General features: G+C 41.3%; 2 protein-coding genes across 11 annotated transcripts in view; one reads left to right on the forward strand and one right to left on the reverse strand.

The window, feature by feature from the left end:
- The window catches only part of TMEM108 (transmembrane protein 108), a 386,458-nt gene extending 374,039 nt beyond the window's left edge, over positions 1-12,419 (reverse strand). For all 6 annotated transcript variants that reach the window (XM_073333193.1, XM_073333196.1, XM_073333192.1 and 3 more), the window contains exon 1: positions 12,317-12,419. The gene's annotated coding sequence lies outside the window, so the exon portion shown is untranslated. The remainder of the gene's footprint in view (positions 1-12,316) is intronic.
- A 68-nt stretch (positions 12,420-12,487) lies between these two features.
- NPHP3 (nephrocystin 3) overlaps positions 12,488-24,982 on the forward strand; it is a 45,623-nt gene continuing 33,128 nt past the window's right edge. For 4 of the 5 annotated variants that reach the window (XM_073333223.1, XM_073333225.1, XM_073333224.1 and 1 more), the window contains exons 1-8: positions 12,488-13,289; positions 15,429-15,554; positions 17,244-17,394; positions 18,889-19,041; positions 20,711-20,844; positions 21,109-21,269; positions 23,089-23,236; positions 24,313-24,387. In XM_073333223.1, the coding sequence (XP_073189324.1) occupies positions 12,936-13,289; positions 15,429-15,554; positions 17,244-17,394; positions 18,889-19,041; positions 20,711-20,844; positions 21,109-21,269; positions 23,089-23,236; positions 24,313-24,387 (1,302 nt within the window). In that variant the 5' untranslated portion in view covers positions 12,488-12,935. The remainder of the gene's footprint in view (positions 13,290-15,428; positions 15,555-17,243; positions 17,395-18,888; positions 19,042-20,710; positions 20,845-21,108; positions 21,270-23,088; positions 23,237-24,312; positions 24,388-24,982) is intronic. The other variant, XM_073333226.1, reaches the window with a different exon arrangement.

Raw genomic sequence — 24,982 nt, forward strand, 5'->3', positions numbered from 1 at the left:
TTAACTCTTTGCAGGTAACTGGAATGGAAAACCCCAGCAGCTGGAGAAAGGAACCAAGATGTGGATGCTGGCCTTTAAAGGGCACACAGTGAGCAGACACACACACAGAAGGAAGGAAGGAAGGAAACACAAGCAGATTCCAGGAGAACATGGAATATTGGGGAAGTTGTTTCTGCCAATATAGAATCTGTCTTAGGCCCTGTCTACACTACTGATTATACTGGCATAGTTATGTTGGTGTAGCTATGCTAGCATAACACCATAGTGTAGATATAGCCTTCAATGGAAGAGGTTTTATAGGAACACCACTTCCCCGAATGAAGTTAGCTTCCATTGACACAGCTGCATCTACACTGGGGATTAGATCGGCATAGCTATGTCAGGTGGGTGTGCTTTATATACCCTGGCCAATGTACCTATGTCAATCTAACTTTTAAGTGTAGCTCAAGCCATAAGCTTTGCTTTTCCATGCTGACCTAAGGACTCTCAGATTCTGAATTCAGTTGACTAATAAATGTTGGCTTGTTTTGAAAAGGCTGCCCTGCATCCCTACAAATACTTACTAGTTGCACTGGGGTAAAAAGACTCTAAACAGGAGTCTGAACTCATTTGGACTTGCTGCTGAGAGCACAGAATAAGAAAGAGAGGTGCTGTATCCTGGAGGCCCTGTCTCTGAGCCATGTGGGTCAACCTTGTGAAAGTCTAAGCCCAGGGCCTAGTGAATGTTAAGGTGCTCCCAAAAAGACTGTATAAAGGCTAGGTTATTGAATCCTCTGTAGATCTCTGACAACTGGATTGTCAGTCAAAACACAATTCAGACAGACAATGAGTCATGGCTGTCTGACAGGCTTGGCCAAGATTTTTATAGAGTAGCATTGCTGAGTCACTTGATATACAGACTTAAGAGTGTGTCTTGTTCTGACATCTTACAGCTGTCAAGGTGAGAAGTTAGGTTTCAATTATCAATTCTGAATGCAATTAAGTTATTTAAATCAAAACATTTCTTGTGCACTTGTACTACAGCTTGGTAGTGAGGCTATAATTAAGGTTGAATTTTACAGATAGTGTGGTTAGAAGAAAGGGTTGTTTTGTTTTGTTTTTGATGGTTATCAATTATTTTTACCTACCTTGAATAATGAAATTTTAAAAAGCCTTTAGGGCATTCAGTCCTTCATGTAAAAAACAAAATAAAAAACCCTGACAGTTGTTATGGCCAAATCCTGATCCTCTTGCAGTCAAATGATAAAACTGTCAGTGATTTCAATGGAACCAGGGTTTGGCTCTTACAACTACTAGGTTAGTGACTGCTTTTCAGAATGCTTCTATATATAGCAGATATGGAGCGTACTGTATAAAAATACAATATTGTATTTATGCAACTTTCTCTCTCCCTGCTCAGTACTGTGACTCCAAACACATTGGAGAGCATAGTAGTTATGCTGTCTTAATTCTTTACGTGGCTTGAACATAGGTAGAAACTCATCACTTTTTAATCTCAGACTTTCCTATCTCTGTATAACTAGTAGGTAAACTCCCACTTATTCTGTCCACGAAGCCACCCTCTCCCCATCTTTTCCCTAAGTGTTGCTGACCTCTAGTGGTGAAGGTTTAAAAAATTTAAAGGCACAGGAACTTTTAAAAGTGGATGTCATCTCCTCCATCAATTCTATTCCAAGTCATTATCAGGCCTCTCAAGAAATGGATTCTGGGTACATCCATGCTGAGCTCAGTTTCATAGACTGTAATAAGGTTACTGTACCACATAAGAGGTAGTGAGCTGATTAGCTATACACTGTTCCAAAATAATGTTTGTTGTGGTAATTCTACCAATGTGATATGTGCCAGCAATGCCCCTCTGCCATGTACATTGGCCAAACCGGACAGTCTCTACGTAAAAGAATAAATGGACATAAATCAGATGTCAAGAATTATAATATTCAAAAACCAGCCGGAGAACACTTCAATCTCTTTGGTCACTCAATTACAGACCTAAAAGTGGCAATTCTTCAACAAAAAAAACTTCAAAAACAGACTCCAACGAGAGACTGACGAATTGGAATTAATTTGCAAACTGGACACCATTAAATTAGGCTTGAATAAAGACTGGGAGTGGATGTGTCATTACACAAAGTAAAACTATTTCCCCATGTTTATTCCCCCCCGCCTTCCCCCCCCCCCCACTGATCCTCACACATTCTTGTCAACTGCTGGAAATGGCCCATCTTGATTATCACTACAAAAGGTTTTTTTTTGTTTTGTTTTTTCCTCTCCTGCTGGTAATAGCTCACCTTACCTGATCACTCTCCTTACAGTGTGTATGGTAACACCCACTGTTTCATGTTCTCTGTGTATATAAAATCCCCCTACTGTATTTTCTACTGCATGCATCCGATGAAGTAAGATGTAGCTCACAAAAGCTTATGCTCAAATAAATTTGTTAGTCTCTAAGGTGCCACAAGTACTCCTTTTCTTTTTACCTATGTAGTGTATTATTTTAGTAATAAATAAATAAGATAAATTGCAATATATTGCCATAAAGCATGCTCATCAAAAGAAATCAGAATGGTATGGAAAAGAGGAATAAGACCTCAGATGCGATATTCAGGACATTTCTTCAATCTTTACTTTATTCCTCAGATAAGTCTTCTCTATACCTATGGTCATATTTTAGGGTTGCATAACTTTCTATAAAACTATGAAAGGCTTCTTAATCATCTGAAATGATGATGCAGTGAAAAGGGGCAGCCATTGTAATGGAATGGTAAACTGTATTATACTATTCAGCCACTAAGTGGAGATGTGTGTGTCACATACCTTATTAGGCTAACCTCAGCCATTCCTGTAGAACATAAAAGTATCTTAGGGTATGGTCTACACTAGCCGCTGGATCGTCGGGCAGCGATTGATCCAGCAGGGATCGATTTCTTGCGTCTAGTCTAGACGCAATAAATCAATCCCCAAGCGCTCTCCTGTCAACTCCTGTACTCCAGTGCTGTGAGAGGTGCAGGCAGAGTCAACAGGTGAGTGACAGCAGTTGACTCACTGCGGTGGAGACACCACGGTAAGTCGATCTAAGTACGTTGACTTCAGCTATGTTTTCACGTTTTATTTGTGGAAAATGAAGGTAACTGTATAATTCTGATTATAAACTAAGTGGCCTTGCCTCTCACACACATTTTTGTGCTGTTTTATTGCCCTGAGATTCACGACAGCTAAGAATTAGCAGATGTTCATTTTACAAAAGAACACACATCCAGCATCTAGCCACATACATATTCCAGTATAATTTAGTATAAAGAGGTACAGAAAATAGCAAAGAAATTTGCAGCTGGAGTGAGTGTTTCAGAACATAAGCTCCTACAGTCTGGCTGCATGTTATAAATAAGAGTTTTGCTATGAGTGGATGGATCCCCTTAGATGGATCCCCTCCCCCAGTATAGTAACTTAGATGGATCCCCTCCCCCAGTATAGACCAGGGCTTCATGTGAACACATTTGGTATATCTCTCTGAAAAGGAAGCTCTGTAGTCAGTCCATATCTGGTACAGACACCTGATCTGCTAGTTCCAGCCCTGTAACCTACCATGTACAAAGTACACATGTCTAGGGTTGCCAACTTCGTAATATTTAAAAACTGGACACTCCAGCAGGAGTGCTGGAACATCCCCTGCCCTGCCTCTTCCCCTGAGGCCCCACCCCTGCCCCGCCTCTTCCCCTAGAGGCCCCATCCCACCCTGCCTCTTCCCCGAGGCCCCGCCCCACCTCTTCCCCCAAAGACCCCCTTTCTCTCCTTTTCCCTTCTCCCCTCCCATCGCTTGCTGCTTTTCCCCTCTCCCCAACACTCCTTCGGGTCGGGAGGGCCTTGCCTGCGGAGCTGGGGCTGGGAGCTGCAGCCACCCAAAGCACCCAGCTGAGTAGGGGCTGGCATGGGTGATGATCCGGTGCCTCCTCACCTCCCCCACCCACAGTAATCGGACTTTGGGTGTCTGGTCAGTAGATCTGACCCTACACTGTCAGGCAGGGCTGCTGGAACGGGGTAGTGGGGTCAGGGCCCATGGCCCCATCACTTTTTACCAGCAAGCGATGGAGGACAGAGGGTGGAGAGGAGTGAGAGGGGTCAGGGCCTTGGGGGAAATGGTGATGTGGGAGCGGGGCCTCTGGGGTAGGGTTGTCAACTTTGGTTGGAGTATTCCTGGAGGTTTCCTCAGATGACCTAATCTTTAATTAAAGATTAATCTTTAATTCCTGGAGACTCCAGGACAATCCTAGAGGGCTGGCAACCCTACTTGGGGGAAGGGTGGTACGAGGGCAGGTGTTTGGGGGGAAGAGGCAGTGTGAGGGCAGGGGTTTGGGGGGAAGGGGCGGTGCAGGGACGGGGCTTTGGGGAGAAGGAGCAGCACGGGCAGGCAGCCTCAGTGGGAAGGGGAGGCGTAAGGGCAGAAGGGCTCTGGAGGAAGGGGTGGCTCATGGGGTGGGGCCACAGTTCATGCACCAGTGACCCCCCCCCACACTTTTAGGGAGCTTCTGCTGCTCCTGCTGTCAGGTCCCCTTTTCAACCCGACTTTCTGGTCGAAAACCAGACACCTGGCCACCCTACACATGACAGCCATTTTGTATTCAGTAATGCACACATAGCCTGGGCTATCAGAACAAATTTGATTGACCAGGACATCTACTCTCTTAAAAATGCCCTGGAGAACTTTAACTCTCAGACACCAGAAACCAACAGAAAGGAGCTTAATTTTTAATGTCTTCATGCCAAAGTTTTACTCAGAAATTTAAACCCATAAACTTCTGGCCTAATGGTGAATGCTGGCTAATCGCAGAGCTATTTTTGTCCCCTGTACCGGGCCTTGTATGGTATATCAGCCATTTGACTCATATCCAGTGGACGAGAAGCTGGATATGAGTCAACAATGTCCCTGGTTGCCAAGAAGGCTAATGGCATTTGGGGCTGTATAAGTAGGAGCATTACCAGCAGATCGACCGACGTGATCATTCCCCTCTATTCGGCATTGGTGAGGCCTCATCTGGAGTACTATGTCCAGTTTTGGGCCCCACAATACAAGAAGGATGTAGAAAAATTGGAAGGAGTCCAGCGGAGGGCAACAAAAATTATTAGCGGGCTGGAGCACATGGTTTATGAGGAGAGGCTGAGAGAACTGGGATTATTTAGTCTGCAGAAGAATGAAGGGGGATTTGATAGCTGCTTTCAACTACCTGAAAGAGGGTGGATCTAGGCTGTTCTCAGTGGTAGCAGATGACAGAACAAGGAGTAATGGTCTCAAGTTGCCGTGGGGAAGGTTTAGGTTGGATATTAGGAAAATCTTTTTCACTAGGATGGTGGTGAAGCACTGGAATGGATTACGTAGGGAGGTGGTGGAATCTCCTTCCTTTGAGATTTTTAAGGTCAGGCTTGACAAAGCCCTGGCTGGGATGATTTAGTTGGGGATTGGTCCTGCTTTGAGCAGGGGGTTGGACTAGATGACCTCCTGAGGTCCCTTCCAACCCTGATATTCTCTGATTCTATGAAGGACCTTACTCAAAGAACCACTGAAGTCAACTGATACACTCCAATCAACTTCAACGGGCTATGAATCAGGCATTATTTTACATAAAGACATAGAGTTTAAAGCCAGAAGGAACTACCAGATCATCTAGTCTGACCTCCTGTATATCACATGCTAGCAACACTGCCCAGTACCCGCACAATGAATCCAACAAAACTGAGATGCTGATTAATTGAGAGCTCAGCTCTTTTTGTACTATATACCAGATTCTGCATTCTACCTTTTCAGGAGACTATGAAAAGGGTTAAAATAATTTAACCAAGCTAAAACTTGCTCCACCATTCGGCCCCTCCAGGCTTCTACTCATAACATGGGCCAGAATACTGGGGATGACAATCAGGCTAACTTTTAGACTAAAAGCTTCACAGCCAGTAACAAGAGTGATGTATAATCCAGAATAAAAGCAACATTTTTAGAATTACCACATTGCACTACTTTCACTACACATCCCCCTTAGAACTCTCTTAATCATGATGTGACTAAAAGCTGTGCTTCGACATGTATTTTGGAATAATCCATGAAATCATAAAAAACTGATCAGTTTTGGTACAGTACAGCCACAACTTACTATTGATTTATGAAGGGCTTTTCTAATGCTTTGCCTTTGTCAGTAGTATTTAATTATTCTAAACTCTGAATTTACAAGGAAGAAGATAGCTTTGAGCTGCACGGTTGTTTTCTATTTAGAGCATCCTGTTTTCAATAATTTATTCCAATCATAGCAAAACTCTTATTTATAACATGCAGTCAGACTGTGGGAGCCTATGTTCTGAAACACTCACTCCAGCTGCAAATTTCTTTGCTATTTTCTGTACCTCTTTATACTAAATTATACTGGAATATTTATGTGGCTAGATGCTGGATGTGCTAATTCTTAGCTGTCATGAATCTCAGGGTAATAAAACAGCACAAAAATCTGTGTGAGAGGCAAGGCCACTTAGTTTATAATCAGAATTATATAGTTACCTTCTTTTTCCACAAATAAAAAGGCATTGCACAGAACAAATCTGTAGAAAACTTCATACAGTACAGCAGTTCTTGATGCTCCAGTTATCTCTAGGGGACAGATCCATGCCTACAAACTCATGATCAACAATATATCCTAAAATGGAATAAAGGCAAGAGTGTGAAAACTTAAACATCAAATTAAGCATATGAACACACATTTTAAATGTTACGGTATACACTGAAGACAAAAGTAACACCATGATGGATTTCAAATAGATTTTTTAAAACTTTAGATTTATTATTTATTTATTATTTCAATGCAGTTTTGTTTTCTAAGAAATAAGGCCAGTTGCACAGAAAATTGACAAGCTGGATATATATTCACCCTAGTGAAGTTCAGATGGAGTTGTACTAAAGATGAATTTGGCCCCATTGTGTCTCCACGGTGAATGAATGTGTTCTGGAAAATCTGTGATAGGCTTTCAGTGTAAAGTTCTCTGACAACACTGAAGTAATATGATGACATGCTTAAAGCCTGTAGAGTCTCTGACAAATAATATTCTTTTAGGGTGAAATTCACCTTTTGTGGAGAACCCCATAGAAGCAGGGTGGTAGCTAAAACAAAGGGGTCCTGGTCCATGACTAGGATTCCTAGGTGCTATGGTAATACAAATAATTAATAATAATCTGCATAGGAGGGAAATATGGGCAAAGTGGCTGCTCAGGGGAAAGGACGCATTGCCTGTGTTCCAGAGATGTGGACTCTTTATTGACTCAGAATGGAGTCGATATAAGGGTAGAGATGTTGGTAGATCTGGTGGGGGGACCACTGGATTTGCAATTACATGGATCCAATGAGTAAGGACCCTCACATGGAGGTGACAAGGGGCAGGAGTTGCTCTTCCAGCCCAAAGCATGGAGTAGCAGCCATGGAGGGGCTTTACAAAGATGGGTCCTGATTCTACAAACACAATTACCTATGTATGTGAGTTGTCCCAATGAACTCAATAAACTGGACTCATAGTTGGATTGCTATGACATAACCTAGCTCAAAGATTCTACCCCATACTGGTTTGTGAATGACATTATCACAATATGCCTAATTGTTTTATTCCCAACAGGACTGCTAGTCAAGTTGCTCCTGTTGAGGCTTAAGAAAAAGAAAAATGAAACGTAATATGACACCATTTTTGGAGAACTTGATCTGATATTTGGTCAAAGGCTGAACTATCATTTACCAGGGTCACTTAATAATCTTTGAAAATTAAGACAGCCAGTCTTCACATTCCTTGAGGCTCTGTTTCCAGCAGCTATGCAATGACCCTTCTGAATTATACTATATTTAACCAGTCTTCACTATTAAAGATTTATAAATTAAATTTTGGAGAAGTCTATTCTAAAATCTTTAAACATCAGAAAAACCAACCCATGAAACAACAGGGAAGCAGTGTAATTTTCTTATTCAGAAACTCTCTCGTCCCCATATTAAATTCCTGTAACACATATGGGGGTGAAGGTGGGAGGAACCAATCAGAGAAGCAATATCAACAATTCCTCCAATTTAATTGTTACTATCAGTGGATTATTAGCAATGGATCAAGGGTCCACTATAATGCAGAACGTGTCTTTTTTATTCTAGGACAAAGGTAATGAGATTACATGTGAGGAAAGCCACAATTCTGGCTTGCAAAGAACCCAGAACACAGAAAAGAATTTGGTGCAACCAAAAGCATGACCAAATCTTGGACTTTGTTCTCAGAACTCAGACACCAGTGCTGCTCTGAAATAGAAGAGCTTCTGTATATTAACATGCAAATGAGGAAACTCAGAGCCCTGCTTCATTTCAGAATTCTTGATCTATATGCTCATAGACTTTAAGGTCAGAAGGGACCATTATGATCATCTAGTCTGACCTCCTGCACAACGCAGGCCACAGAATCTCACCCACCCACTCCTGCAATAAACCTCTCACCTATGTCTGAGCTACTGAAGTCCTCAAATCATGGTTTAAAGACTTAAAGGTGCAGAGAATCCTCCAGCAAGTGACCCGTGCCCCACGCTGCAGAGGAAGGTGAAAAACCCGCAGGGCCTCTTCCAATCTGCCCTGAAGGAAAATTCCTTCCCGACCCCAAAAATGGCGATCAGCTGAACCCTGAGCATGTGGGCAAGACTCACCAGCCAGATACCCAGGAAAGAATTCTCTGTAGTAACTCAGGTCCCATCCAATCTAACATCCCATCACAGGCCATTGGGCCTATTTACCACAAATAGTCAAAGATCAGTTAATTCCCAAAATCATGCTACCCATCATACCATCTCCTCCCTAAATTTATCAAGCTTAATCTTGAAGCCAGATAGGTCTTTTGCCCCCACTGCCTCCCTTGGAAGGCTGTTCCAGAACTTCACTCCTCTGATGGTTAGAAACCTTTGTCTAATTTCAAGTCTAAACTTCCCGATGGCCAGTTTATATCCATTTGTTCTTGTGTCCACATTGGTACTGAGCTTAAATAATTCCTCTCTCTCCATGGTATTTATCCCTCTGATATATTTATAGAAAGCATGCTGCTCTGGCTAGGCATGCATAACTCCCATTGATGTCAATGTGAGGAACCATGTAGCACTTCCACACACCCCATATTCAGTATGCCACAAATGGTTTTTTAGCTGAAATAAGTTTTACATAGGACAATCAACCACAGCCCATCATTCAGCCAAGGAACGAGTTGCTTTTTCATACAGACATGCAACATCTTTCCATGTTAGCATAGGATCTTGCTACATGCCACTACCCCATAATTCACAAGCCAGAGTTATTAAAGAAAATAAAATCATTTCCTTTTTGATTTGTGTACAATACACTAATTTTCCTCTCTGACAGAAACAATTGTGTAGGCGTTCGGAATGAGATCATATCAGATTTCTCTAAAATACTTTTTCTTTTACTACATTATAAGTTAGTTAATTGCTCACACAGCAAATGTATAAGCCAGACAAGATCTTCTTTGATGTGGTTGGTCATTTTTTTTTGTTTTTCTTTCATACTGTTACAGTATGATGGATTCTGAGGTTTGGGAATAAACCAACATGCTTGTGAGTCTCACTGGTTTCTTTGTGTAAATATCCCAGGATGTGTGGGGAGCCAGACAAAAGTCTTGAAGATAAAGACAGATGTAAATAGTGCATTATAATGTGTTTAGTTGATGGAATTCAAACCCCAGAAGATAAAGAGGACATATGTTACTGGGGAGGAAGGTTAACAAATATTTAGAGCCAGAAGACAGATAATTTAAGTCTTAAATTTTAAGGGGAGCAGGGATTTTCCTGGCTTCTCCACAACCAAGATATCCGCGAGGAGTAGATCTGAAAGCTGTAAAGAGACATGAAGGCAGGAGAAAGATATGCCTTTTAACTCCAACAAAGCACATTGAAGTAGGAGTGCCCTATGTAGACGTTGTCCATTATGTCATAATGTCATGACCTGTTCCTATTAGGCATTGATCACCCCTTGTGAAATGCTCAGCACCATCAAATCCCAATGACTTTGATAGGCGCTAAGTGGGCTGGTAAGATCACAGGAGCGGATTCTGTTACAGAACTACGGGATGACAGCTACATTGCATAATGCCCCAATCCTGTAAGCACTCATGGACATGAACAGTCCCATTGAATTAGTACTACTCATGTGCATAAGTGCTTGCAGGATTGGGACCTAGCATTGTAAAAGCCTAAATAACTCTGGTGCTCTAAATTGTCTGTGAATTTCAGGACAGGTGGCAGTCCTCTGAGGGAATCATATTCTGGAAGGACAATCGTAAATATTTTTGCTAGAACATAGAAACTGATTAACCATCCTTAACAAATGGGCACTTCCATTTGTGCTGTTTGGGAAATGATAACAAATTAGCACAGTAACTGATTCAATGGATGGTAAGGGCTGAGATCCCCTGAAAATGGGAAGATTTTTCAGTGCACACAAAAATTACCATTAATTTTTGTTATTATTTGTATGACTGTAGTGTGACACTCTGTACTTCATGGGAACAGCGTACACCCCCATGTTCATCCTTATAATATGATTGTGTGATATCTAATGCAAAGTTTGTCATGTCAGGTGTCTTCGGAAGGCTCATGATGTACTTGGCATTGTTATGGTAATGTTATAGTAATGTTATAGGTTGTAATTTCATGTATATAGTTATGAGGCTGAAAATGTGCCCTCATGGCTTAAATCAAGGCCAAGCAAGTTCACACCTCATCAGGGCATGGATGGGACAAAGCCAGCCCAGCCTCACAGGAACAAAGGACACTGGCCTGGGCAAAAACAAAGAATCTGTTGGACTCTCAAGTGAGTCATCCCCCCTTCTTTGGTCAGTTTGGGACTGTGATGAGGTAATGCTCACCTGACTCTGAAGGGGGGAGGGCAAAGCCAAGAGGGAAGAAAGAACATGATAAAAGGGAGAGACGTTTGCCATGCTCTTCCTCTCTCTTCCACCTACATCTACAGACTGACCACACCAAGCAACTGAAGTGCTGATCAAAGGGGAGAGCCTGGCTGAAGGGTAACCAGCCAGCCTGTGGTGAGAAGCATCTAAGTTTGTAAGGGCACTGAAAGTGTTAAGATCAGCTTAGAATGTGTTTTGCTTTTATTTCATTTGACCAAATCCGACTTTTTATGCTTTGACTTATAATCACTTAAAATCTATCTTTCATAGTTAATACACTTGTTTGTTTATTCTACCTGAAGCAGTGTGTTTGGGTTGAAGCATGTCAGAGACTCCCCTTGGGATAACAAGCCTGGTACATATCAACTTATTTGTTAAATTGATGAACTCATATAAGCTTGCAGCATCCAGTGGGCATAACTGGGCACTGCAAGACTGAGGTTCCTAGGGTTGCGTCTGGGCCCGGAGATATTGGCTAGTGTCATTTGGTTGCACAATCCAAGGAGCAGCTTACATGCCAGAGGCTGTGCATGAACAGCCCAGGAGTGGGAGGGTTCTCACAGCAGAGCAGGGTAAGGCTGGCTCCCGGAGTCAAGGACTGGAGTGACCTAGCAGATCACTGGTCTGGATAATACCAGGGGAACGTCACATGTAGTGCCTAGCAACCTGAGCCAGGGACAAGGAGTCCATTGTGCTAGGCGCTGTAGGAACCCACAACAAAAAAAAAAGCCAGTGCCCCAAAGAGCTTATAAAGCCTAAAGTACAATGCTGTTTCCCCCAGCTGCATTACTGTACTAATTACTTCTGGTGGAAACAGATTGTTCTATTTACCACGTTGCCCTATTTGGGCCCTATTTGGGTTTGGCTTCTTTCCCCTCCTTGTTCTTTTTCTTCCAAATTGTTTCTGAAACCTCTCCAACTAAAATATGCTAAAAGTGGCTAAAAGAATTAAAAAAAATATGCTATAAGTGGCTGCTTTGCCTCCCGACTCCTGCCTCCTCAACTCTTCTAGGGAAATAGGCTTCCCCCCCCCTCCTCTTTTCGCTCCTCCCCACCCCCACCCCATACTTTAGCGCCCACAGTTATTTCTTTTATCTCGAGACGTGTCCCTCTGCTCTGGGGAACAAACCAACCCCTTGCTTCTGTACTGCTCTGCCCCTCTCCCTTCCCCCGCGCCACGAGCGAGGCGTCCCCCCTCCAGCCCCCATCTCCCCACGAGCCCCTCCCCACCAGCTCGGCCCCTCTTCTCCCCTCCCTGCCCCGCTCCCTCCTTCTTCCACCAGCCCCTGTCAGCACCCTCCCGGCTCTTCCCCCTCGGGCCGCCAGCCCCGCCTCCCCTCACCCCTCGGGCCGGTACCTGGCGCTCCCAGCCGGCGGCCCAGCAGCGCCGCGCAGAGCGGGGTCTGGCCGCAGGAGGCGCCCTGCAGCCCGCCGGGCGCAGAGACTCCCGAGTCCCGGCCCCCACCCTGCCCTGTCCGGGGCGGGCTGGAGGCGGCCCACGTGGCTCCCTCCTTCCTTCCTCCTCTGAGCCCTGTCCCGCCCCTTGCAGCGCTGCGGCTGCCCGAGACCCCGGGCTTGGGGGCACGGAGTCCCCGAGGCTATGGCTGGCTCCCCCCTGCCGAGGGGTGTTATTCATGCCACCCTGGGGAGCTGCTGCTGTCCCGTGGGCCCGCCCTAGACAGCGGGGCAGCCCGTCATTGCTCCCCTGGGTGGAAGTGGGGCTTGAAGCCAGTCTAGTTGGTAGGGACTGGTGGGGAGAGCCCGGGCAAGCCCCTGACCTGTGTGGGGAGCCCCACTGCCAGCCACTCCACCGGTGCACAGACACCACAGGCATGACCCTGGTATAAACTGCTAGAGGGACAGAACCAGTGACACGTGCCTGGCACCCATGCCTGGCTACTGGGTGACTCCAGCTGCCAAACCCATGGAGAAAGGGGAGCAGCAGTGAGGGCAGCATCCCAACCTGGCCCCCAACGATGGGGACAGCTTCCTCCCTGGTGAGCCCAGCGGGCACTGGCGGGGAGGTGATTGAGGACACTTATGGGGGAGGTGGTGGCGAAGCCTGTGAGATCCCAGTAGAGGTGAAGCCCAAAGCTCGCCTGCTGCGCAGTTCTTTCCGTCGGGTGGGTGCTTCGCGGCCTGGAGGCCTCATTGGGGCCAGCTTCAAATCCACTGCCTCAGTACAGGAGTTGGAGTGCATGGCGGAGTATGAGCGCCTGAAAAAAGAATATGAGATCTTCCGTGTCAGCAAGAACAACGAGGTGGCCTCTATGGTCAAGAAAGAAGCCAAGCTAGACCTGGAGAACAAGAGACTCCGGGCAGAGCTCCAGGTAACTAGCAATTCTACTGACCCACACCATGGTTGATAGGGAAAGGGGTGGGAGGGAAGATCTCACCTTCTGAGGCAAATATTAGCTCCTGTCTAGCACTGTTCATCCTTACATCTCAAAGCACTTGATAAATTGAGTATCTCCATTTTACAGATGGGAAAACGGAGGGATAAAGAAGACAAGAGATTTGTCTAAAGTTGTTCAGGAAATAAGTGTCAAAACTGGGAACAGAACCCAGATCTCTTTCCACTACCCCATACGCCTTTTGAAATGGGGAATAGACCCCTCAACTATGGCTTTAGCATTGACCTCCTTCCTCCCAACTAGTCTCTTGGTGGAGAGCAGTCGAGGGTTCTTTATCTCCTCCTGTTCCCAGCATCTTCTGGACAAGCTGTCCACCTCCCAGTATTCTCCCGCCTACTCTGGGTGGAGCTGCTGAGTAGCACCCTTATAAAATTCCAGTTTTTAAATATAGCCTGGTAGAAACAAGATTCACAACTGCAGGCAAAATATTTCAGATCAAGATGGCATTTTTACATGGACAAATCAGCAACTAAAAAAAGAAATGGACAGTTAAAAAATGTGTTCAATTTCTTTACCTATGTTAATCTAGACATCTTTAATAAAAACTTAAATTTTTATAATAAAATAAAACATCTAGTTTACTTTTCACCATTTAGACAATTGGTTTATTATTTGCAATATTTCCAGCTTGAATTGGTCAGTTTCACTTTTCTTTCCAGGTTTCTTCAGAGCCCCACTGAAGTAAAAATGAAGTCAGTGGGGCTGCATTAGAGCACTGGAGTCTGCTTGCACTATATGTATTTTATGACTTTAAAAACAAACTTTGTATTTGCGGATAATCTAAACCAGTGTTTCTCAAATGTGGCCACCGTGGCTGCATGTGGCCACCAGGGGCTTTTCTTGCAGCCACAGCCTCCTGGGTGATGATGGGGGGTGTGGGGAGTAAACCTCCCCCAGGACCACCAGCAGGGACTGGTCTCTATCCCCTTCTGGAGCCACAAACATGTAGGAGTAAGCAGCCAGCGTGAATTCCCCACCTTCCTGGGAACAGTGGGGCTTGGCTTCAGGCTTAAGCCCGGGGGTGGGGGTACAGGCTCTGGCCGTGTGGCAGCAGGCTCCATCCCACAGCTGCAGGGCTCCAGGATCACCCCCTGCACATCGCCCCTGGCCCTCGCTGCCTCCTCCAGTCCCCATCTGTGCACCAGGGTCCCAGGCTCTTGCTCTGGACTCACCTCCCACATCTTCCCTGACTCCCATCTATCTATCCCCCTTTCACCCCTTGGCCCACTACCCACTTCCCCATCCAGGGCTTAATTTGTCCCCCAGCTTACCGGGGCTGAGTATGTCTGCTGTGAAAAGTGATATTTTATTAATATCACTTTTCATATTTTATTAATATCACTTTTCACAGCCTCCCAGCTAGCTAGCAAGTCTGCTGTAAAAGTGGTATTAACAAATATACAAAATGTCACTTTTCACAGCAGACTTACTAGCTAGCAAGTCTAATAAAAAAGCAACCAAAAAAAGCAAAACATGCAAAGCACCTTATTGTGTTTCTATTCTGTTTAGGTCCAGTAATGAGTAGACAACTGTACATTATTTTTAATTATTGAGTCTGCAATAAACCCCTACATAAATAAATTACAATGATTTGGACATGTATATGCACATATTTATTTGTTTTTTCTAAAGTTATTAAGTATTTTAGGAAAAATTGTCAGAGCAGCCACCAGCAAGAGTTGGTGGCCACATTCTGAGGCCACCCAAAAATTTGTTGCAAGAACCCCCGAGCACTATACCCAGATGTACAGACACTCTTTTCTCAACCTGTGTATTATACAATTTTAACATTAGCTTTAATAAAAATGTTAAATATTTTGTTTGTCATTCATGATAAGATTGCACTGATTTGTGTTCCAACACTGCAATGCAATGTTTAAATCTAAACAAACAAAAAACCAAACAAAAACTTCTTCATTGAATTAAGAGTTGTAAAAGGGCTATTGCAGCAAAACTATTGAATTTGCTATCTAAACTCAGTAGCTGAAAAATATGCTAAAACTTTATAGCAATAATAATTTTCTTTCAGAGAAATCATATATTAAATATTTTCAGGCTCTTCAGAAAACTTACCAGAAAATACTTAGAGAGAAAGAAAGTGCTTTAGAAGCCAAATATCAAGCCATGGAGAGAGCTGCTACATTTGAACACGACCGAGACAAAGTCAAGAGACAATTCAAGGTAAGCATCTTCACTTTATCCCCCAGGAAAATGACCAAGAAAATCCCTCAGTGAACTCTCTCTGGGTAGGTTCTGCCTAGATGCAGATGTCTGCTGATATGAAACTCATTGTAGGTCCAGGGCCTTAATCCACTATTTACTCCAAATTAATCATACCAAAATTTACCTGTAGAAATGTTTTTTAATAACATTTAGTCTTAGTGGAAAATAATGCTTTTGAAAATGGAAAGGAGAAAAGTTACTGTTGCTCAACATCCTGGCACCTTCTGTGCCATTTCATCAGCTTTTGCCAATTTCACACTTAGAAGGGGCAAGGAACATGCAGATCAGAAGTTATGTTACATGATGTTATAAAGAAAAATAAATTGTAGGCTCACTGACTTTGGTTATTTCTCAGTAATGCTTATATTTAATTTTTTAATGTTCAACATTTTTAGTTTTCATTAAAAAAATACCCCCTGTGCCAGCTATTGGCACATCTCTTTGTGCTACTAAAATACAAGAGCCAAGTGAAGATAAAAGCCATAATATTTTTGCATTAGGGTGACTTGAAATGCTTATTAATTGCCAAGCTGATGCTTTTGGTTTTCCCCTCCTGCAGCTGATCCCACTGCTAGCACCCAAAATTAGACAGTGAATGCATTTCTCTGCACTGTTTTAGGGCTTGCCAATATGATCAACTGTAGCAGAGGAAATGTTTTGGTAGATAAGTAAGGCAAGGATTGCTTTCAAAGAGTTTTGTTTTAAATTGTATTTGTAATTAAGTCTACAGATCTCTTGTATTCGCTTGGGATCTTAAGTACTTAGTTTTGATCAAAGACCAAGCTCGTTAATCAGTTTTAGCTTGTGATAGTAATATTGTATATATAAGACAATTCCAGATATCTGGTCTCTGTATTTTAAACTACTTAAATTAAAGGTGTATAGCTGTCAGTACAACAATCCACAGTAAAATAATATACGTCCATTCAAAAAATAATAGGGAAATCTTTGAGAACAAATTATAGTTTTGTTGCTGAAAAAAGCTGGCTTTTCTTAAAACTAAGTTAAAAACCATGGATATTACTTATGAGGTTATTTTAGTACTGTCCATCCCAAACATTCAACAATCATGAGTCAGTAACCCCAAAATCATGGCATTGATTTAAAAATCATGATTTAAAAATAATATAAATGTTGGATTCCTTTATTCGCCTTCTGATTTTTGAGAGAATGGGTTGCACTTGGGATGTTGTGAAGGCCAAGACTATAACAGGATTCAAAAAGAACTGGACAAATTCAAGGAGGATAGAGCTATCAATGGTTATTAGCCAGGATGGGCAGGGATGGTGTCCCTAGCCTCAGTTTGTCAGAAGCTGGGAATGGGTGACGGGATGGATCACTTAATGATCACCTGTTCTGTTCATTCTCTCTGAAGCATCTGGCATTGGCCACTGTTGGCAGACAGGATACTAGGCTAGATGGACCTTTGGTCTGACCCAGTATGGCCGTTCTTATGTTCACTTGGGTCACATTTTCAAGTCTTTCTCTACCACAGTGAGGGCTCAAATCTCACTTTTTTTTTAATGACAGCAGATCACATGAATTCAGGAGCTGGGGCTATAGATCAAACATCAAATTTCACAAGACTTGTGAAAAAATAGTAAGAGTTGGCTTTATACTTTAAAAAAAATCCTTTCCTTTTTCTAGATTTTCAGGGAAACTAAGGAAAATGAGATTCAGGATTTACTGAGGGCCAAACGAGAGCTGGAAACAAAACTTCAGAGACTGCAAGCCCAAGGGATCCAAGTCTTCGATCCCGAAGAGTCTGATTCAGATGACAATTGCACAGAAGTTACTGGTAAGAATTCCATTTCCTACTTTCAGCAAGCGAATAAAAAAATATTAAATTTTATCAAGTATAGCAAAAGAAAATATATATGCACTATAGATTGTGAGGCTTTATAATGCAAGTTTTAAAAGCACAAAGACATATTGTATGAAGGATAAAAACAGTTTACAATTTAAATTGTGTTTTTTTTAAGTCTGTGGAGGCCCTAAACAAATTAGCCATTTTTGGTGATTCCATTTATATTTATAGTGCTCCATATTCTAAAAAACACCTTGACTTTCTACCTTCCCTGAACCTTTCTGCTTTTCTTGTATTTTCATTGTGAGTTTCCTGCTATCTGATCTCATTTTCTCAAGTCTAGAGGTTATGTTCCAGTTTGGCATATCAGCCCCATATAACCCATCAGAACAGAAAATGAACAAAATTGGAAACCTATGCAGAATGTCAAATTGGAATTTGACAGGGGGGACCAGTTTTGAACAGCCTTAATCTTTAACAACACTGGATATTTAGCGGTTATAAGCATTCAGTCTCCTGGTTTTACATCTGATCCAAAACATGGCATCTCCATCAGCACAGTGCCCATTAGTACCATGCCATGGTATTGGTTAGATACAGACTAGGGATCACCAGCATCACTTCCTGCAACACTTGGGTTTTCCCTTGAAGTCCAGTGTCCCGTGCTATTACATCTGACCCTGCTTTGCTAACAAGATGTGACACAAATCACAGCTGAAGTGGCTGAATAACCTTCAGAACTAGAAATGTTTCACAGTGCTATGTATGGCTCTGATTCTGCAAAGCACTTATGCACGTGCTAAATTCTAGTGACACTAGTGACATTCTTGATTTTAACGGGCTTATGATTCCTACCTCTTCCCCATGTATATTTTCTCCCTTCTTCTTTTATATTCCTTCTTATTTGTGTTTTATACTTCCTCATCCCTCCTTTAAAAATCTTTCTTAACTTATTTTCATTTTTTTCTTCAAAAATTTGAATTTAGTGGTCTTGAAAGTGATAGATTAGTAGGCAATGGTGTAATCCAAGGATAATATGAGAAGTTAACTATAAAGCTTTTCCACCCAACTAAGAAATGTATTTCACTTCTGACCTGCAACACTTTTCTGCTCCTTAGGTCTGGGTCTTTCTTAAACAGAGACTGTCAACAGTGTGGTGACTTTGTGACGTGCACAAATGACTACAGTAAAACTATGAAACTCTTCCTTATAGGTGACCTAATACAGCATTTGAAACCAATGATGGCGTCCTCAGTTTTGAGAGACCCATGTACTAACATGCTCTGTTACTATTTCTTTAGTAGCATGGCTTCTCAGTAACAGTGAGGGAGTGCAGATTTAAAACCACATTAGACAAAGTAGTGAGCGAACCTGCTAAGGGAGAAGAATTTCAATTAGTGGCATTTGTCAGCCAATTTTAACTGAAGTGTTTAGGTTTGATAATGTATTTCATTTAGTGAAAATCAGTTTGTATTTACTTTTAAGCTACTGGAGCCCAATCTGAATATTGGACTGGTGGAGTGTTGGGAAGTGAGCCATCTATGGGTAGTATGATGCAACTTCAGCAGTCTTTCAGAGGGCCCGAGTTTGCTCATAGTTCCATAGATGTGGAAGGACCATTTGCGAACATAAACAGAGGTAAGCAACTCGTGTTTGTCTGCTAAGCGGGTTTAACAAGTGGCTGTTTACATACAAGTACTGTTTACCTTGGAGGTCTTTTGTATCCATTCTTATCCCCCGTTAAGGGATTTACTGTATCTGTCACTCCATATTTTCCTTCGAATGACTGCTTTTTATAAAAATAAAATAAAATGAAAGTATAGCTAAGACACGCCTAGTGGTGTTTAATATTTTTACTGCTAATAATATGTGCAGCAGTATTCTTAGGTAATGACAGTGAATCTGAATGCTTCAGAGTAAATATACCAAATACCAATTTATTGCCTGGGGGGGCTCAAGAAAAGGCTTTAGATGACCCTGCTTTGAATAACATAACCAAGAAAAATGTATTTTAAATGTGATTTATTTTAGCCTGACATAGTCCCTGTATCTTGTCCGATTTTTGCCTTATTTTTCAAATAATTTCAAATATTTTTCAAACTGCTCAGATCCTTCGGCACATAGGCCACATGCATGATGTCACAAACCATGCCCCCTCTCCTTCACCTGGATTTGCATAGGAAGACCCTTCCAGGCAGAATCCCATTGACTTAAATAGAACTCTCCATGACTTTGAGGGTTCATCCACACAGATCCAATTGCATGATCAGGACCTATGCATGCTGAATTACATTTGTACTATGGGAAAGATTATCACTGATTTCCCTATCAATTCCAGTATTTTGTAGTTAGTAACAACACTTTCTAATTTGGCTTGCCTCACTACCTTAATCTCAATACTAGCCTGTGACACAGACTCAGTTCAAATTAGTTACTCAGACAAGTAACGTATCATCCTTAACTTTGAGTTTCTCTGTATATGTCACTTTGCAACACCACTTTACTGCTAGTGAAAGGTCACTTTTTGACATTTTCAGGAGATAATTAGTAACTCACTAGTCAGCTTATCAGAAAAATGGTGTTTTGTATTTTGAAATACACTTGCAGGAATTTACAAGATTATAGTGAGCTATTAGAGATCTCATAAAAATACAAAATTACCTTTCAGTAATGCTAAAGTGTTAAGACTTTCACGTGTCAAGTAGCTTCCTTGAAACTGCTCAGAACATAGGTAATGTTAGCCTACAAAATGAGAAGCTAAGAAAAGAATTAGCTTTAGAGCTTTCTGTGATAAGCTGAATTGACATACAGCATACACATGGAAAACAATGCAGTTTATCTAAAGAAGAATTATGCTACCTATTAGTTCACCAACATTTGTTAGCTTAGTATATTTACAATTAATTTTAAAGCAGCAGTATTTTACTAACAATTGCTTAGTTAGGCATTTAATTACATGGGCATCTTTATTACTTCTGTTAGAGAATTTAATTTTTTTGTATGAAAGCCATCAGCTTGACATTTTGGCTAAATTTCACAAACATTTATTTTAAAAGAAACATAATAGGTATGTAATGTGAATGTATTTAACATTCTGCTGTTTTGTTTTGCTATATTTTATAATTTTGCATATTATTTAAATCTAACTTTTAATTAGATCTGAAGTATTTTGTGATATATTAGTATGAAAAATACTCTATAAAATGAAGTTTATTATTTCCTTAGGGTGTGTTAAGAGAGCATTGATGCAAACTGTTATATGATGTAACAAGATAAGGAGACCTGTGGTTTTGTATATTGTTTGCAGATGACTGGGATGCTGCTATTGCCAGTTTATTGCAGGTCACTCCACTGTTTTCCCACTCTCTGTGGAGTAACACAGTAAGGTGCTATCTCATTAATACAGATGAGACTCAACCTGAGGTGGACATCTTCATTCGGGTGAGAACAGCACAAAAGTTATGTTAGTTAATCATTCATTTAAGGTTCTCTATTTTTCTCCTCTAAAACTTGTTCATCAAAACTCTGTGGTAGTTCTTAAAAAGTTTAGGAGTCAGATCTTGATCCCATTGAAATGAGTGGGCGTTTTGTTATGGATTTCAATGGAAGAAAGTTTATATTGAAAATAAATTGTGGTTTATTAATAGGTCCTTATTGAAATGCATAATTAATAATAAAGGTCAGTTTATTTAAATTTCCTTTCAGAACTACTCACCAAAACTTCAAAGAATATGTGAAACAATGGGGTACTTCTTTCAAGTTGTTCATTTTCCAGTAGAAAATGGAAATCATTTCCAGGCTGTGAGAAAATGGGAAATTGAGAAAAGTTCCTTAGTCATTTTGTTCATACATTTAACTTTGCCAAGGTAAGTTAATAGTTTTGCAGATTGACAAAGCAAAGAGAAACTGATAATTTATGTATAACACATAGCTTATTAACATGTATGCAGTGTTCCACTTACAGCATTTCTTAAGCTAGATTCTTCTAACAAATCTTCCTTCAGACTTTAGATTTTCTAGCACAGACAGTTAAGAGAAAGCAGCTTCTTTCTGAGGTTTCCCTGTTCCTGTGGCTCTAGATTCTGTTAAAATACAACATAAAAGAGCCATCAAAATATGCAAATTTCTTGCTTTCCAAGAACAGCTTTCTGCTGTTCCTAATGATAGAATCACAGAAATTAGAGATGGCATGTGTGAACATGTTCTGTGTGTTTTATTTGCTTATCTGTCTAGTCACCTGCCTATATTACCTGTTTTATTTGGTTGCATATTCTTTTTGTCTCTCTAACTTACTTCTCGGTTAATTTCCTGGCTCTTCAGTGCAGAGTCTTGCCCTAGCCTGTTGTGATGTAATTTACTAAATCCATGATATTTTATAACAACTGGTAATGCAGTGCTTTTCACTTGTGCAGTGAATAATTGGTCGTCTTACTAGAAGAAAAATAATTTTCTAAACCAAAAGTATTGACTTAAGGATAATGTTACAATTCAGTTGTTTCTATTTTGCAGCTTGGAATTTTTTTCTTTTTGGCTGTATACCATGAAGGAGGAAGAAAAGAGGGATTAGAAGTGAAAACACTAAATAATGGGCATACTGTCGTCATTTTCAATTTGTCCTTAGACAGTTGAACAGCCATTTTGATAATCTCTGCCAGGATATTGTCTGACCCATAATCTTATTAGCAAGGGGCCAGGAACAGTTTAGTTTTTGGCCTTTTAATGAACTATGACATTACTACATTAAGTGTCTGAAGTTTAGCTGCCTTTGGAGTTGAGTGAGGATTGGGGAAGAAAGCTGGAGATGAATAAATTGATTCATATGGAACTCTGTCAGCTTTGGTCAGGAACTTGGGATGAGGCTTCTCTAGCTTTTTGAGTCTGCTAAGAGAAAGAGCAACATATAGAACATCATTCAGGAATGTGTCCCTCTCCTAAACAAAAAAAGGTACCTACAGTGTCTGTTGTTATGTGCCATTGAAATGTTACACAAGGGGTTAGGTTTTGAATCCTGACGATTTTCCTTTTGCCATTTTGCTAGCACCCTGGTTCAGATGTGGGGGTGTCTAGCCTATAAACTAAATATCTGACTAAAAAAGGGTTTTTTTGCTAATGGGCAAAAAGGCTAATTAACAACTTGCTAATTGATAATACTGCTGACTAACTAATGCTAGCACTGTGTGCAAAGCAGCAGGCTGACAGACACTGCAGGGGTTCCATCTTGCTGGCACAGGTGGTAAAAAAAGAACTGAGGGAAAATTGGGTCTGCTCTGCCCTTTATGTCCTTGGAGAAGTGGGGGCAATGCAAAGACACTGAGAGCATTTCTGGCCCTACTGACATTGCTGGCCAAAAAAATCCAATCTTGTGTACATGGGCCACAATCTGAGTACCAGTATGATGAGAGGGTTTGTAGAAAATAGACTTCTGAATTAAAAAAGCAATCATGTGTAAATCTGCTACTGAAAGAATCTTAATATCGTGAGTACAATTAGCAACCTGAGAACTTTTCTCCATTTTCCTGGCCCAGACGTTGGATATCCTCTGTTTCAATGTCTGGCTGCCTTCATGGTAAAAGGTGTGCCCTTTCAATTAGATTTTGCAGTGAAACCCGTCCTTGGAGCTTATGTTGATTAAACTGCGTACTGCAACAGTGTATTATAGCTCAAGACTGCTGATTTCCAATCTAGCTGTTTGCTGGAGGACTGTGAAGAAGCCTTATTGAAAAATCCTGAAGGAAAGCCCCGGCTGATTTACCGCAGAATAGAAGATGGCAAAGTCAGCTCAGACCCTGTGCAGCAGTTAACTGAGCAAGTTTGTTATGTGAACAAAGCAAAGGTACAACATGTAGAAGGTTGTTATGTTTCAGAGATTTGTTGTCCTCTTATTTTGTAGCATAATACTTGTAACCTCAAATATTACAACGCATGCTTTGTTATGGACATCTTTTGTGAACAGGTGTATGATGTTGAATTTTATGAAATTGTAGATTTAAAAAATTGAGCACTGTGCCTGTACAGAAACTTGAACAAAGTTTTATTGTCAGCTGCGCAGGGGGTGCGACTGAGCAGAATTTGGCTCTAAATTTCTTACAGAATTCTTATGAAAAAATCCTATAATATTTAATAGAAAAGAACTGTTCTGTATTATTTTGGATCATCCTCTGGGAAAATACAACCCTGCTATAGAATTTGGAATGATTTTTAAAAATGTATATACAAGTGGCATTCTCTGTTTAAATTCTATGCTATACTCTAATTCCTATAGAATACTATGAACTTTTTATATGCTAAATCCCTATTACATTTTACAGGACTTTCCAGTTAGAGAAATAATCTAACCACATCATTAATAGTACATTTTCCTGTATTATTTTTTTGGATATCATCAAAACAAAGGAACTCTGATTCAAAATCCCCTCCTCCTCCTGCCTGTGGGTTGACTACTCAAATAAGGAAAAGGACAACAAACAAATAATCCCCTGAAGCGTACTCAGGCTCTGCTTGAGTACACTCTCTTGGCGGCCAACTTCCCTTGGAAGATGACTTCTTCTTACAGGCACCTTTATTAGCAATGAAATGCAGCTGCCTTAGTAAATCATTATCCAGATGTCCTCTCTTAGCTTCCCTGAGCTGAGAGAGGAACCCTCCTGGGTCCTAGCTCATCGTTAAGCCTTCTTATCCACTGCCAAAGTATCTTTGGTGAGGTGGAAGCATCTCATTTTTAAATGAAATTCTGTCTTACAGTGCCAGAGGCTAAGCCTCCAAGTAGTTTTCATTTTGAAAGGTGGCGAATGTTGTTCTGGAAAGAATATAAGCTTTGGATATATTTTAAATCTACATGCCTCAGTAACTGCATCTGTGTTTAATAGTCAATCCCAGAGTTGCTTCATATTTTGTCATTAACTTTTTCAGCTCATTGATCACATGGGAGGAGTGGAAGAAGGAGCGTATGAAACTTATAATTGTGTGGAAAAGATAATTAAACAGGTAGAGTGCATGATGCTGTGTATTCCACATGAGAGGCTACTTTGCGCATTCCTGCTTACAATTTGAATGGTAGACTCTGGGGCAGTGCCCTCCATGGCTTTACAAAATTGCCATATTGCCAGTATTCTGCAAGCACTGTAGTAAATCCACGGTCTATTTAATAATCTATTTATATTCACTACAAATGAGTGATGTTTTGTCTTAATTCAAAGGCCTCCATATGTTTCAGCATTATTAATACCTGGAAGTAAGGAAAGCCACAACTGAATAAAATAGTTTAAGAACTATGTTACTGTAGGTAACCTCCATCATGGGGAAAACTGAAAGCAGCTTCTTGAGATCTCAATATAAAGCGTCACTAGGACTCATTTGGTCACATTCTCTGCTGGCGTACATGGGCACAGATCCATTGACACGAATAGAATTCACTCATCTACCCCAGAATTGTTACCTAAAGCGGGAAGGGATACAGTGCATAAAAACTGTCCTGTCCAGTGTGTGTCAGTATGGTATGCAGCCCATACCATATGGAATACATTTCATGCCACAAATGTAAGTCCAAAATGACATGTAAGCGGTGCCCACTGCCTAGTTG

This window comes from Lepidochelys kempii, chromosome 2 (assembly GCF_965140265.1).
Source record: "Lepidochelys kempii isolate rLepKem1 chromosome 2, rLepKem1.hap2, whole genome shotgun sequence".
Taxonomy (NCBI): domain Eukaryota; kingdom Metazoa; phylum Chordata; order Testudines; family Cheloniidae; genus Lepidochelys; species Lepidochelys kempii.